Genomic DNA, 16,746 nt, shown 5'->3' with positions numbered 1-16,746 from the left:
AAAACTGCTAAACAGAGTTTGGAAAAGTAGTTGTGTATCATGCTCCCATTGGAATGAGTAGTATTATCATATCAATTTTCTAACTACTTGTAGTTGTAATTGTTTATTATATGCTATGGGCAAACCCGAGCCATATCAACGTGTTCAGCATGAATGGTTTATGTTGTGACCTTACGCATTTGTAAGTCGGGCAAAAACACAACGGATCGTATTCAATTTTTCACTTGAATAAAAATTGTAAATACATCATTTGCCCAATGTTGATTACTTCAATAAGAGACAAGCTGCTGGAATACAGGTGGTTTCATTCCCAACCTATAAATACACCTAACCAGCCTTCAATCCATTTCTCACCAACTTTTAAAAAACACTAAATACAACATTTGATGACCAATACCAAATAAGAGAAGCTGCTCAACTACCAGTTCAATCCCACAAAATAAATACACCAGGTTACAGCCGATTCAATCCATTTCTCACTTGTCAAAAAACACTAAATACAACATTTGCTAATTCTCCAATACCAAAATAAGAGACAAGCTGCTAAATACCAGTCCAATTCCATAAAATAAATACACCTAAACAACAAAATAATACCACAAAATAATACACATGTACAACTTTAATGCCTAAACATAGAACTAGTAAGATGAAAGCTAAATTACTTATATAACACTAGGTAACATGCATGTAAAAAGGCAAAACAACAATAAATCCAAAGTAGGGAAGCTAAACGCCTTATTTTAGCCTCTTCTGTAGCATGCACCAACTCCCTTTGCATAACCTCCTCGCGATTATTGGATAGTACTATCTCCACCCTCTCAAGGCGATCCACTATCTTACGCAGCTCCATCTCTCTCTTTTCGAGAAGCTCAAGTATTTTCTCAACCTCTCTCTCTTTCTTTAACAGAGAGTTGGCCCTTTCTCGAACTTGTAACTCAGTCACTTCATTACCATCCAACCACTTGAAAAACTTACAATATGGTAAGCCCTAATAAGTCAAAAAAAATATGAGGTGCTGATGAACTGTTCATTATAAAGGAAATTATATATTGTGAAATTATGTTAGGCTTCTGATTAGTGTAGTTATCTGGGTATTGTATTTTGAACACCCTAAGAAAGGTCGTCTGGGATTTTTTGCAGTGGTTGACCATTTCAAAGTGGCTTCAAGCTCGCAGAAGCACAATGTTTTACCCAAAGTACGTTTGGGAAAAGATGAAGAAGATATTGATGAAGATGATGATGACATTCTGAGATGAACCCCCATCAAAATATTTGAATAACAGTTGCATAATGATGGAATAAAATTAAATAGCATTTTGGTTTGAATTAATTACTTTAATTGCTCTGCCCTGCCCTAGGAGATAAAATAGAATGCAACATTCAGTTAACCCCCCTAAGTTACAATCCCTAAGTTCTAACATTGTTTTTTTTTCTCATTTTCCCTATAATATCTGCATCTAATAAAAACTAAAGAAATCTAATGCAGTTGGTCAAGCCCAAAAACAGATTGTAAGGTACTTTGATGAATCCACAACCAAAAGATTCATCAAACAAAATAACCCCCTAAACCGAATCCAAATTCCACAAAATCTCCAAATCAAGTAATGAACACTTCAAATATCTCCATTTATTTAGAAAAGAAACCAAAAGTCAGTAAACTGGCATGCTAGCAGAACAATTTATGCAAATAATGTAGATAATAATAATTCATACAATGTATGCAAATACTGTATATAAAAATTTTGGTGTATACATGGGTACTAATGTATAAATGCCCTTTAATTGCCCTGACATATTGTAAAATATGCTTGTTACAACCCAAAGTACAACATGGCAGACCCATTTGAAATTGCAAATTACCGAAATAAACCAAAACATCAACATTCAAAATCTAATCTAAAAAGACCCAGATCAATTCAACATAGCAATATGATCCAAGCAATCCACCAAGCAATCCACCAACCAATCATACACGCACAACCCTTCATCAGTAAGCCAACCAATCCAGTTCTATTAAAAACAACCCCCCAACAGAACCCCACACACACACAAACACATTTTACCCAAAGTTGCTTAAAACTTTATTCCTCTCAATCCAAATGTCTTTAAAAAATTAATCTCAACAATCCAAACATCAAGGAGGATATTATATGTTCTTGTAATATCTAAAGGTAACAAGTCAACGATATGTCTGTAAATAAAATAGAAAATTGGCAGCCATGATACGCCTCCTTTCATTATAAAATTAACACCTACTTTGGGTAAAATGAAGATAGTCTAAAAGCACCCGAACAAAAAGAGAAATCTCAACCACTAATAACTTGAAATCCATTTTTTCCTTCAAGTTTCTAATTCAACAAATTCCAAGAAAATATTTGAAACTGAAAAAACATGGAAATTTCCGTAGCGCAAATCTAAGAAAAAAAAATTACACAAAACTAGTGTAATATGTCAGCAACCTAAAATCAGTGTACAGGTCGGTGCAGATCTAAGCATATAACTAGTACAATCGGGGGTTTAGCAGGAAACTTACCGTGACGTGGCCGTAGATCTAGACGTAAGGAGACTCGCTCGGTGCAATGGGGAAGACGAAGAGAAAGACAAGATCTGGGTACGGGTTCGTTTCGTGGGTTGATGGAGACAGATCGATGGAGAAGACGAAGAGAAAGACCAGATCTGGTTTAGGCTTCGTTTCGTGGGTTGATGGAGACAGATCGATGGAGAACACGATTTCTAGAAGAAGAAGAAGAAGAAATGTTGGTGAAGATGATTTCTAGGGATGGAGAAGGAGGAGAAGAAGAAGAAGAAGACGAAGAAGAAGAAGAAGAGTGTTTCGGATAAGAGATGAGAAAGGAAAGATGAGAGGGAGCATTTGTGGGTTAGGGTTAGGGTTCGGGTGAGATGAGAGGGGGGACGAGATAGAAACAAGGGTGGGATTTGTGTTTGTGGGAGAAGGCCACGGAGCAAAATTCAAAACAAAATGTAAACGGCGTCGTTTACATTTTGTTTGGCTACGTAGGACCCGAGGCCGCACCGGGGACAGACCCCGGTTGCATATAGAGTTTTCCTTCAAATAAGGAATATCTTGTTTAGCCAAAACTTTTGAAATGATATCCCTATTTTCATCATTTACTTTTACTTTTATTTTTACTTTTATGCACGTCTTGATTTTATTAATTTTTTAATATATAATAATTATTTTAATTAATTATATTAATAAAATATATAAAAAATCCATAAAAATAACTGTATATTATAAAACTCATTTTCCGTTTTACAGTGCAAAGACAATATTTTTGCGCACACTATTTTTTATAAAGCTTCGGCTGCTCGCTATCAAAGTGGGTCAAGTTGGCGCAATGGCAATCCAAGAGGGTTCCACTCGTAAGAGGTAATGTTATTCTCAACAAGACAAGTGCTTTTTTTTCCCCCCTTTTAACATTGATTTGTCACGTGACATTTGAACTTCCTCCAATCTTTTCAATTCCTTGACATTTTAAGATGATAGATATTTAAGACAAGCGAACCCACACTGAAATGGGATAACAACGTGGCTGTCATATCAACCAGATAAATAAATCTAAAAACGTTTCTGTTGTCACTGTTCTTTCATTTTTATTTTTTCAACTTACGTTTCAAACATTCCTGATTGCTGTTTTAATTTTTCGCACCCTGGAAGAAGGTACGTAATGGGGGAACCTTAAAAAAAACATGTTGAAATTAGAATTTAGCACGTGAATTGAACTGTGACTGATTGTTGCAGCCACCACCGCTTTAAAACCCACAAGGGTGGCCTGACCCGTCTTCTTTAGTTCTTACACATTGCAGCACGAGTCTTGCATTCTATTTCTGTAATTCCACATTTTCCTCATTATAAAACTGTGCTTCACTTTCGTGCTACTTCCTGTATAAGAAGTACTTCAAAAACCCACGCCACTTTATCGTAAACAAACATTTTTCTTCCTTGTACTTCCAAGCCCGAGCTCACTTGCAGAGAAATCATGGGTTTCTTCAAGTGGGTCTCCTTGATTTTCATTCTTAACTTGTTTGGTCCGAGGTCCGCTTTCTCAGATTCTTCTTCGACCTCAAATGGGCTATCAGAAATCCCCAAAAGGTTTCTCCAATATGCCAAGAAGCCGGAACTGTTTGATTGGATGGTGGGAATCAGAAGGAAAATACACGAAAACCCAGAATTGGGTTTTGAGGAGTTTGAGACTAGTAAGCTTATCAGAGCAGAATTGGATAAGATGGGTATTCCCTACAATTACCCAGTTGCAGTTACTGGTGTTATCGGCTTCATTGGGACTGGTGGAGCCCCTTTCGTGGCCATAAGGGCTGATATGGATGCTCTTGCTATGCAGGTTCGATTAGATTTTGATTATTCATTCAATATAAGCAGGATGTATGAGTATAGTTTATTGTTGTAAGATTGAGTGATTTGTTGATATTTGAATATGTAGATTGGGAATTTGGCAAGTAGGGATTATTCTGTGATATTCGAAAGATTTTGTTTTTGCTATTTGTGTTGACCGGGTCTTGAATTGATAGGAAATGGTGGAGTGGGAGCATAAGAGTAGAATTCCAGGGAAGATGCATGCTTGTGGGCATGATGCCCATGTTGCAATGCTTCTTGGTGCTGCAAAGATCCTTCAAGAGCATCGTGAAGAGTTAAAGGTCTGTTGGTCCATCTTTGCTTCTTAATTTCATATCATAACCAGTCAGGAGAAAAATGCCGATTTGCTCAAACACTTCTTAATGGATTCATTTATGTGTCCATGCATCGTTTTAGAGTATTAAACGAATCTCTTGCCCGGCGTGTATCCTGCCATGAGCGTTTTAAGATCTGTAGATGGTCCAGCTTTGCAGAGTATGAAGTTTTTTTCTAAGTTCTTATTTCAGAATTTTATATGGATTCGCGATCGGTTTTAAGACGCATCATTTTCCAATATGTATGGAGTTTATGACCAATTGCTAAGGGGAACAGTTGCAGTGAGATCATTGTTGGAGAGGGGCTCAAAAGTGCCGATAACAGTTGTAGCCATTAGAAAAGAATATCTAATTCTCCATTCAACAATAAAGTATAGTTTGTTACTTTCGTATGGATACCATCTGCAAACTTTCTCTCCTTCTTCTTCTACTTTGCGACCTAATTAGAGATTGAAAGCGCAACTAATAACCCAAAACAGTCACTTATTGCTCGGATGGTGAATTATGGTTCTTTATCCCCCTCTTATGCTTACCGATATCATACAAACACTTGCAGGGAACTGTTATACTTGTTTTCCAACCAGCCGAGGAAGGTGGTGGAGGGGCCATGAAAGTAATAGATGCTGGAGCATTAGAGAATGTAAATGCCATCTTTGGCTTGCATGTTGCACCTAATCTACCTGTTGGTGAAGCACACTCCAGAGCTGGTCCCATAGGGGCTGGGAGCGGCTTCTTTGAAGCTGTAATAAGTGGAAAAGGAGGCCATGCAGCCATTCCTCAACATTCAGTAGATCCAGTATTGGCAGCTTCTAATGTGATTGTTAGCTTACAACATATTGTTTCACGTGAAGCTGATCCACTGGACCCACAGGTACATCTGATATTTCTCACGTTACATCTATTTCTGATTATCTCTCATTTTTCCTTCTGTTCAAAGTCATAAAATCTTGGTGTATTTTGTAAAATAAAGATAAAAAGGGAAGTGGGGGAAGGGGTTGACATTGCATCCATTTTGTATATAACGTTATTGTTATTATTGGAAGATTAAAGTTGCTGAAAGTCTGAAACTCAATTAAAGGCCATTGGATAAATTTATTCCATTTTTATTCTTGAAAGTTGATCAAAGATTCATACCATATTGACATGCCTGCAGCAGTTGATGAATGGGTAATAACAGTAAAACTTATCAGGCAACATTATTTTCAAACATGAGATATGTAACCACAAATAAGTAATTGAAGACTCCAATGATATCGGTATATTATAAAAAAAATCGTTGAAATGCTTGTTGAAGAAAAAAAAAAGTGAGGGTCTTATATGCTACTTTAAGAGACAAATAATACTGGTATGGGAAATTAGGCCACTAGCTATTAAACTTACAGGCTGTCAAACTGGAGTTAATTCATGCATCTTAAAGGTTTGGACCCCATCTTTTGACTCAGCTTTCAAGGGTACTAACACTGGGTGATGGCTTTTTGTAACACAGCTGTATAATTACTTCGAATGAAAACATGTCTTCTGATCTCATTAACTCCTCATGCGGTCCATTATATTTAACCAAGTTGTTCCCCCTTCAATTAGCTCGGAGAGTCTCATTTTTGTGGATAATCCATGGCACTAGCTTCTTCTGTTACAAAGTTTTTGTGCATGTCACGCATCAAATTTCCACAAGATATATTGTTCTTATGATAATTTACAATTGTCCTATGTCTTTGCAGGTAGTTACTGTTGCGAGATTCCAAGGAGGTGGTGCATTCAATGTTATTCCGGATTCTGTAACAATTGGCGGCACCTTCCGCGCATTTTCAAAGGAAAGTTTTATGAGACTCCGGCACCGGATTAAGGAGGTACCGAAGTTGAATGATGTATCATCCCGTATATGGCAAAGTCTTATGTCACATTGGTTGGAATTGATAATGAAAAATTCATAGCTAATAAACTCTCAAGAAACAGTTTTTCATGCATATATCTCTAACTTGGTTACTTCCTCTGTAGCTTACTTCCCATGCAATGCGCCCTGCCGTCTCTTCGCTATAACAAACCGATTTGCTTCTTCAACAGGTTATCACAGGGCAGGCTGCCGTGCAGAGGTGTAATGCAACTGTGAATTTTTTCACAGAGGAGAAAAACTTCTTCCCTCCAACCGTAAACAATAAAGGTTTGCATGAGTACTTCTTAGATGTCGCTGGGGATATGCTTGGTACCCACAGAGTCAAGGACTTGAAACCGCTGATGGGGTCAGAGGATTTTGCATTTTACCAAGAGGTAATACCTGGATACTTCTTTTTACTCGGAATGGAGAATGGGACACGTGGACGGCTAGAATCATCACATTCACCATACTTCCGAATTAATGAAGATGCATTTCCATACGGTGCTGCTCTTCATGCATCATTGGCTGCTAGGTATCTGCTTGAATTCCAACAGGAGGTTTCCGTTTCAGACAGAAACTATCATGATGAGTTGTAAATGTTTGTTGACCATCTTGTTACCTGTTTGAATTCTATACGGGCCTTGGCACGACCAAATTTTCACCAGGCATTTTGTTTATATTTGTAACTGCTTCAGTTGTAGATGACATGTTTTGAAATCAGGTCATCTCCGTCAAATACTTTAGGTTCATTATGTCAGCACTTTTGATTTCATATGTTTAGCAAGAGTCATCAATATGTCAGCTTATCCATCCGGTTGAAAAAGAAATTGATATTTTGACATCTTCAATCGCAAGCATTTCACATCCTACAAGCATTCTTTTGACTTTCTTGAGTGTCTTTCAAAACTTTGAATAATGCAATTAGAGTTGTATTTTAAAAAGATACAAGTTATATATATATATATATATATATCATTCCACTGGCTACTTTGTATCTATTATTTGCATTGCTTACGAGTCATGAAATGTATCACAGACTCATTTTAAGTAAGTCTCACAAAACTTATTCAATCATTTCAATTCACTACTATTCATAAAGAACTTAGCTCAGTTCAACTTAACATCCAAACGCAGCATAAATGTTGTTCTTGCAGCCAACAAGATGGAAATGTGCATGAAAAGTACTTGTTAATGAATACTTTACAGATGCATTACCAATTATCTCACGTCAAGGAATACGTTTTAGATTCAAAATATGATGCGATCCCATGGCTAGAAAGGTCGTCAACTAATTCAAGCCAGTTGCTTCTTGTAATGAATAATCTGCATAGGTATGGTGCTACGAACTCCGAATTTAATAAATGAACTCATAACTAAAAATCTTCTTCAATTCGAACATATCTTAATAAAAAAAAGAAAGAAGAAGAAGCTCAAGACATGTTTTTAATGGATCTCGACACTTCCAAAAAATCTCATAAAAACCTTGCATCCAAAAATTCCACAGTTGACTGACAACTCAATAGACGTAATGTATATTATGCCTGAGATCTACTAAGATAATAATTTAGGTCATAACTAAACCTACACGCTCCAACAAACATTCACCAGAACATGCATCTCAAAAGCCGAGCATTTATCAGAAGCCTAGAAGTTTGGAGGAAAATTCCAATAGAGGATTCAAAGCACTTGGGGCAAACTTTCTTGCAAAAAGGAAACAAAGTGACGAGGGCTGGTTATTGTAAAGGCATGTCTCACTCTCAAAAATCTTGAAAAACTCCTCCTTGATATCTGCCTTGCCAAATGTAGCAGGGTGAGCACCACCTCTTGACCAGTCCACATAAGTAAGGCTCCTGTTTGCCAAAAGATGTGGAGTTTGGATGCTCAGCATTGTCTGGAAGTAGTGCTCATCCACATAGCATGCCAGTTGGCAAAAAGTTTTGAATTTAGGGTAGTAAGTGGTGTCTTCGATTATCTTAACTGCAAGTTCTCGATTTACTTCAAACCACTGATACCCTTTACGCCAGTCAGTGAGGTTGACCTCAGGTGCCATGTTCTCATCATAGCGCCCTCTCCCATAGGGTCCAGGTTCATCAATCAATCCCATAAAGCTATACCTGGATTTTTGATAAGTAGCAATAAACAATGCTGAAGTTGTGGAGAGGAATTCATGCCTCTGAAAGGAGGACAAACCATTCATTTGAGATATCAAGCAACGCATTAGCTAGGAGTCTCCTCTCAGCATCACACATACTCATTATTCCCCACTCTGCCAACTGCTCAGAAATACCACCACAGAAATATGAGTGGATTTAAGTTTCCAACAAGGAAAAACATGCTGATCCTTTCTGTTTTATTTTGCCATTTTTTCATGAAAGAAAACGTGCTGAATAAAAATGTGCTCAAGTAGCTATTGAGAAACTGGAAAATCTTTAATCTTGCTAATCATCTTTTGTCATTACGCCACGCGCATAATTGCCTCCCCCAGACATAAAAAGCATACAGACTCAGAAGCTTCACTAGAAACTGGATTGCTAAATTAATTTTGTCAATCAAACTGGACTTCAAAAGAAAATGCTCTAGTGAAATCAGCATAAACTGCTAAAATATGGGAATAGCATTGCAGAACAGTAAATAGCTAATGGTGTAAGATATCTGCTAGTTGGCGAATTCACCTGGAGAGAAGGCAATTTATAACTGAAATATTTTCTCCCCGTAAAAGTGCCATTTTCACCGGTGTTATTCAGTGGCAATAAGCGTCATCACAGCCTGGTGAATTCTTAAATGTAGAAGCAGATAGCCATGACAACGCATCATTGGAGATACACTTAAAACTAAGAGAAGGGGTAGGCTGGGAATGAATGGACAACCACTACAAGTATGCAGCATGGTCCACGACTTTTTATTAAGGTTACCAATTACCTCCCACTCAAATTGCTAAAACCACAGCAAATTATTATCAGATGCAACTAAATTCAAGGTTGGATGGACAAAACCTGCTCTGACATTTTATTCCATGAAATAAAACCATGATTAAAAGACACTGACACAAAGGAGCACAGTCCCTGCCTTATGCTCAAATTATATGCTTGTGCTGAGTACTGTTAGCTATTGCCAATTATCTAGCACTCCAAATCTTGGACCAACAACATAATTATTGTCAGGCCCAACTCAATGACGTCCACTCTAAATTGAAGGTTGGATTGATAAAACCTGCTCTGACATTTTACTCTATGAGGAACAAAACCATGTTTGTAAGACACTTGCACAAAAGAGTGGCCTCCACCATACGGTCAAATTATATGCTCTCACTAAAAAGACAAAAGATTGGATGTAAACAGGGAATCTCCTCCTTTACTAATTGAGAATGGTTATTCCAGATATTTGGGTAGATCAACTGCAAGGGCCCATTTTCAATTTGAGCCAGCTAAACCTTTCAACATTCAACTAGGCTAGGATCTTTCAAACTATATGACATCTATCAATTCACTGAGCACTAAATGCCCTTATCCGTGCAGTTGATAGTCTTCAACAACAATGCTGAAACATCTCAAACCAAATCTAAAATGGTCTTATCACCTATCAATGCTGTATTTAAAATTAACAACCATACAATCACTTTACCGTTGACCAAAATAAGAGAGAGAGACGTGTCCACTTGGAAGTAATATTAAGCACATACTTAGCAATTTATAAAGATGGAAGTCTCTAGCATTCATGCAGAAACAACGCAATTTCAACCAATTACACGCTTTCCTTCGTCCCAAAATTCTATAGCTGAAGGCTCCCTATACATCTCAGAGGATTATTTTTCATCAGCATCGGATCCATGTCAATTCAAAAATTATGAGGATGCTTAAGAGTCGTATACAGAGTTTTCAACACATGTTCCGTAGAAGAATAATTTTGATGGCAATTAAATAAAATGTTTTTTTTTATGAAAGAAATGTAGAAACTCATTGCAACCGATATATATTAAAAGCTGAAAGGTTATGATACCTGGCTTGGGATTTGTCTCCTGTAAAAAACGGATGGTGTAAAACTGGCATTGTAAGATGGCAATGAATGAACATAGATCGAGTAAAGATCCTCATTCCCCTTAAAGAACCGCTCCCAAAGAGGTGCCATTGGCAATTGCCCCTTTGTCAAGAACATGAAGGCAATCTTGGGAACTCTCTTGAATGGATAAGTCTTTATCCGAGGAACAGATGAAGCCCGCCACAACAGTTCGGTGTCATTCATGGTGTGCAACAGATTTGATGGAGGTCTGATCTAGCTCTCTATATTGGTCAGCCCTTCAAAGCAAGACTTGAGAGTGGACTCTGCAACCGGAGCAACAATCTGAACTTTGAAATATCGGAGCAACAATCTGAACTTTGAAACATCGAATCATATACACGCTAACGGTAGAAACCCCAAGACCCAGAACCAAAAATATCATGAAAAATTGGAGGGCTCTCGAAGGCAGAGTCCTAGATTGATTTGTTCTCACTGAACTGGCAGGGTCCTTGCCTTCCTCCAATGCCATCAACTTTGATTGCATCTTTACCTCGATTTCCAGTCAATTCCGGCCTCTGGGTATCATAATTTCACAAATCCGGTACATTAAATTTGAACATTTCTCCCATTGGCAATGATTAAGAAGTCTGGTTTGGGTTTTTGGTTTACATCTAGAATCAAACACGCGTATATAGTATCTTATAAATCACCAGGACCGAGATCAGTCCAAAGAGGCCAATAAAAACCCAACCCCTCACTATATGGGTACTTCCCAAAAAGGTGGCAGAGTCGATGCCAATGTGGGTGCTAACGGTGTGGGCTATATATAAGATTCGAGTTAACCCCAAAGACGTTTGAGAAATAAATATATTATCAGTTCACAGTCTTCGTCCTTGCAACAGCTTTCGTTGAATGTGGAATTAGTGTGAAGTGATCGGAGAGGTTAAAGGGATTTCGATATCCTTGTTTCTGTCCTTTACGTTGAGATGTTTCTTGAAAACAAAAGGAACTTGAAAATGTGAGGGGAATAGAGACAGAAGGGTGACAATAAGTAGGGTGGCCGTGGAAAAACCTAGTAATGGGATCGTGGTTTGCTCGCGGGTCTTGTCGGATCCTTCAAGATTGAGGAGCCTTGACAGGGTCGGTTCATGGTGTGTCCGCGGCCAAAGGCATTGCGTGCTTTTGCGATTTGTGGAGCGTGCACTTCTTGGCATTGGTTTACCGGCTGATAATGGGAGAGCCAGAGAGAGAAAATAACTAGGAGCCGGACGCGGTCAGAAGTACCGAGTGTCTTGTTCGAAGCTTTTATCCAACAGAGGCAATCTGAACCAGGATGCATCACGCATGCCCACTTTCCATCGTTTTAGCTGACTGAAAAGGTTTTCTTCGAGCTCAGTTGCGGAATTAGATTAGAAATTAAGGGGATGTTTTGGAATTTTAAAAAAATTGTATTATTTTTTATGTTTTATTTTAAAGTTTACAGGAAAGTTGTGAATTACAATGATTATAAAAATTAAAAATTTGCAATTAAAATGTGTTTAAAATTTAATGATATTTATAAAATAAACTTTTAAATAAGGGAAAAATATAGTTGCAAGTACAATTGGACACTAATCTGTGCACCAATGTGATGTGATTGATCAAAAAGTAAATTTTATTGAAAATAGTATTAATTTAAATTTTAAATATAAATAAATCAGTATTGATACATAGATTATTGCGTAACTGTGCTTGTATGTAGCAAAACTCTTTAAATGAGATAAAATGTTTGTGCTTCCATATAAACCCTAGGGAACTCGAACAACCTTCATGCATTGATTCACGAGGATAACCTGCTGTGCTGTAAAGTAAACTAGGATAATGATAACGAAAGGGAAAATTTTTCGTTTTAGAATGTAATAGTTTTTATTTAATTAGTCTTCTTAGTGAAAAATTTAAGAGATTAATTTATTTATAAGTAAAATAACATATCTAATAAAGTAATCACATGATATAATTTAATTTAAAAGACACAATTTAAAATTTAAATCTTACTAATCAAATTTTACTATTTTAGTGTGGTTTTTAAATAATTCTCATCACATTACAATATTTAACAAAAAATTGCAAGAAATAGTAATGAATAATAATACATACAGTCATGCAGTGTATAAGTATTATACAATTGTTTTGAAAAAGAGTATGATTTATTATTAAAAAATAAATTTTTTTATGTAAGTCTTATATTTATTTTTATTTTTTTAAATAATCTTACAGTACTTATATACTCACCACTATTATAATTACTGTTTATCTTTCTATAAAATGATTTAAAAATATAAATAGTATATTTACAAATTGAGATAATGAGGTACAATAAAATACTAGTAAGGGTAACGTGCTGTGCCCAATTGACAACAAAAAAATCATAATAAATTATAAATGAAAAGGAAAATATGGAAATTTAAATAAATTTAAAATATATCACAAATTTAAAACGTTGAACGAAACATAATAAAAAGAAAAAAAACTATGGACTTTACTTTGAAATCTTTATGATTGAACCATAAATATATCTTATTTTAATTCACCATTAAGAAAAATTATTTTTACATTTAATTAATATAATTTCAAATTCATCCTGTCAACAATAGACATGATAATCCTTATGGATATGAACTTCACCACATGCCAATATATATTTACAGAGTCTATTCTTGGTTGTTGGGTATATCCCTTGTCCACTAACCTTATTTTATATCTTTACAAAATTTTGTCAACTTTGAATTTTCTTTTGAGAATCCATTTATAACCAATAAATTTTTTATCTTTTGAAAGATCTGTTAACTCCCAAATATTATTTTTGTTTATCGATTCTATTTTATCTTTCAAGGCCTCAAGCTATTTATCAGAATTGATACTATTAATTGCCTCGAAAAAAATTTCAGGATTATTTTTTAAATTTTTCACAATGGTATTTAGTACATAATAATCTTGAAATAATATCAATGGTTATAAATTTTTTAACTCCCACTATTTGCAACATCAAGACCTAAAGATTGATTTTCATCTGACTTTCTTTTATTTTTTTTATTCTGTATCTAAATAATATCATAATTTTCATTGTCAAACTCTATGGAGACCTATTGATTCTCTAAATCATTTAATAAATCTATTTGATCAACTGGAGTAATAAGATTTGTATTTTTCAATAAAACAACATTTCTACTTTCTATCAATTTTCCACTTCTGTTTTCTACATACTTAATAAACCTACATTCCCAATTTTACTTTTCAATTTATCCCTTAGTGGTATTGGGAAAAGCACTTGTACCTTACAATTCCACATTTTGAGTTTACTTAAGTTTGATTTATGTCACGTCTATATCTTGTAAGGTGTAAAAAGTTTTGCTTTGGTTTTAACTCTATTTAATATATTTGTCATAGTCAATAATGTTTCACCTCAAAATATATGTTGGTAGATCAACATGCCATCATTGATCTCATCATATCCAATAAAGTTATATTTCTTCTTTTTGCAATACCATTTTATTGAGATTTATATGACATAGAATAAATGTGTCTTGTACTATTTAATTTGTAGAAATCATCAAAAGCTTCAAATTCACCTCATTTATTACTATTCAAATCTTTAATGGGTCTACCAAATTGGGTTTCTACTTTTATTTTATATTATTTAAAAATTTCAATTGTCTCAAATTTATGTTTGACTAAATAGATATACCCATATACTATTAGTCATCAATGATATTAATGAAGTATTACATTTCTCTATGGGTTTTAATTTTAAAAGGTTTAAAGACATTAGAATGTATAATTTCAAATCTTTGCAAATATCTTTTTTTTTTATAAGTAAGTAAATCTTTGCAGATATCATGGAACGGAAATTAATTTGATTCTTTTATACGGAAATTAATATCACATTTTGCAAATATGAAATTTGTTATTAATATGGTATATGTTATTAAAAAAATAAATTTGTTTAAAAAAATATTTACGTTTCGGATATATCTAAACAAGTAATAAAATAGAAATTATTGATAAATCAATAAAATAATATATAAATAATCAACACATAAGTAAATAAAATCTTTTAAAACATTAATTTTTCTTTAAGATTTTATTTCTATCAGATTTTATTTATTCGTTTAAAAATTAGATTAATTTTTTGTAAAATGTATTTAGAGCGCAGACGAAGCCAAAAAAAAAAAAAAAATTCAACCTACCCAATACCCATTACTTTCTACGATGCCGTTTAAAGGGTGGTAAACTAATTTTTTTTTTTTGCAATTCATTCTATGTCTTTCTGTGCTCTGCGCCGACTCATTCACCGCAACTTTTCTCACAAACGCCTCTCTCTCTCTCTCTCTATTTTTCTCTTAGTGCGGCCAACACCAACAACAGGTAAACGAAGTAAACAAAACGAAGACGATGGCTGTGTGAATTTTTTTTTTTTTTTAATTTCTTTGTTTATTTCTTACTTCCAAGCTGTATGGGTGTTCGAGTTGTGTTTTTTTCCTACTGACTGTTAAAAAGTCAATACCGTTTGCGTCGTCCTCTTCACTATTGGCAGTGTATTTTTCTTACTAACTGTTCCAAAGTTAGTAACGTTTGCATCGTCCTCTTCACCATCGGCAACCACAGACTGTTCCCAAGTTAGGATTTTTTTCTTTCCTACATGTAATCTGGATGTAAATCATGTATATAATACCACTACTGTTATTTGCGGCATGAGTTATTGATTTATAACTCTAGTTTTTCATAAAAACCTTCCGAAAACTAAGTTTTTTTTTTTTTTTAAAAATTTCTTCGTAAATCTGGAGAGCGTCGGGGTATTGGAGAAAGTTAAGAATTTTTTTTTTTTTAATTTGTTCATAAATCTGGAGCATTGAGGCATTGTTTTTGTGGGACGAGCGATTGATTTCTAAATCTTGTTTTTCGTAAAAACCTTCCGAAAACTAAGTTTTTTTTTTTAAATTTCTTCGTAAATCTGGAGAGCGTCGGGATATTGGTGTTTGTAAAATTGTTAGTTTTTCAGCTGCGTGTGAAATTTGTAATTCTGGATTTTTGTTGTCTTCATAAATCTGGAGTACCTTTGGGGAGATATGATTTTTAAAAAAAAAATTGAAAGTATAATTATTTATTAATATGTGTATTAATTTATTGTAATTGATTAAAAAATATATTTTATTTAAAACAGTACTAATTTAAATTTTAAGTAGAAAGAAATCAGTATTAATACGTAAATTAATATGCAACTTTACTTATATGTAATAATAATTTTTTTTTTAAATTTCTCCATAAATCTAAAGTGTTGTGGTGTTGTGAGGTACTAGTGTTGGTAAAATTGTTAGTTTTTCAATTGTATGTAGAAATTGCTGTTTTTCTTGTGGGTTTTTTTATTAGTCTTCGTAAATCTAGAGTGTTGCGAGGCATTCGTGTTTGTGAAATTTGTTCTTCTTTCTCGTGGTTTTTTTTTTTTTAGCTGTTAATTGTTGGGTTTTTGAGCTGTTAGTTGTTCTGAGCTGTTTGGTTTTGCTTGCATGCGAAATTGGTTGATCATTTGCCTCATGTGTGGTTGACTTGGGTAGTTGATGAACACATTTGTGATATTAACGTACACATTCAGCAGGCAGGACGGAAATGTAGAAAATAAAACAGGGGCAAAATTGGTAACAAAATTATTATACGAAAATACTGTTACTCCACTATTCACATTTATATATAGTAGAAATTTTATAATTTATTAATACCATTTTATAATATTAATTTTACAAGATTTCTTTCTACACCAAAACTTTCCCATTTCTGGCCGGGTAGGGTTTCTTCTTCCGAATGCTTGCGTAGCACGGTTTCAGTAGGTAGGATTGATAATATGTTACACGACTCGTTAATTCGATACAAATATGACACGATAATAGTGGATTAGAGTTTAATTTTAATAGGTTTGAATCAAAACAGGTTAATCTGTTAAAACTCGTACTTGACGGGTTGATAACAGGTCAATCTGTTATAACACGTTAAAAAATTTAAAATTATAGATATATCCTTATACCTAAAAGTAAAATTATTAGAATTTTAATTTTGATATTTTTATTATTTGGATTGTTATTTTAGACTTGTAGTTAATTTTATAATTTTTATAAATATTATAATTTTAATATTTA

At 34.5% G+C, this 16,746-nt stretch overlaps 1 protein-coding gene and 1 pseudogene across 1 annotated transcript; one reads left to right on the top strand and one right to left on the bottom strand.

Annotated features, from left to right (window-relative positions):
• Positions 1 to 3,753: 3,753 nt before the first annotated feature.
• LOC122281657 (IAA-amino acid hydrolase ILR1-like 4) lies at positions 3,754 to 7,431 on the top strand. Its single transcript, XM_043093374.1, has 5 exons — positions 3,754 to 4,364; positions 4,552 to 4,677; positions 5,267 to 5,581; positions 6,429 to 6,557; positions 6,772 to 7,431. The coding sequence occupies exons 1-5, from the start codon at positions 4,005 to 4,007 to the stop codon at positions 7,177 to 7,179; spliced, it is 1,338 nt and encodes a 445-aa protein (XP_042949308.1). The 5' UTR covers positions 3,754 to 4,004; the 3' UTR covers positions 7,180 to 7,431.
• A 505-nt stretch (positions 7,432 to 7,936) lies between these two features.
• Positions 7,937 to 12,003, bottom strand: LOC122281668 (annotated as a pseudogene).
• Between the last annotated feature and the right edge of the window lie 4,743 nt (positions 12,004 to 16,746).

This window comes from Carya illinoinensis, chromosome 1, assembly GCF_018687715.1.
Source record: "Carya illinoinensis cultivar Pawnee chromosome 1, C.illinoinensisPawnee_v1, whole genome shotgun sequence".
Taxonomy (NCBI): Eukaryota; Viridiplantae; Streptophyta; class Magnoliopsida; order Fagales; family Juglandaceae; genus Carya; species Carya illinoinensis.
The sequence above is the reverse complement of the archived record's forward strand: the minus strand, read 5'-3'. Positions and strand labels throughout refer to the sequence as shown.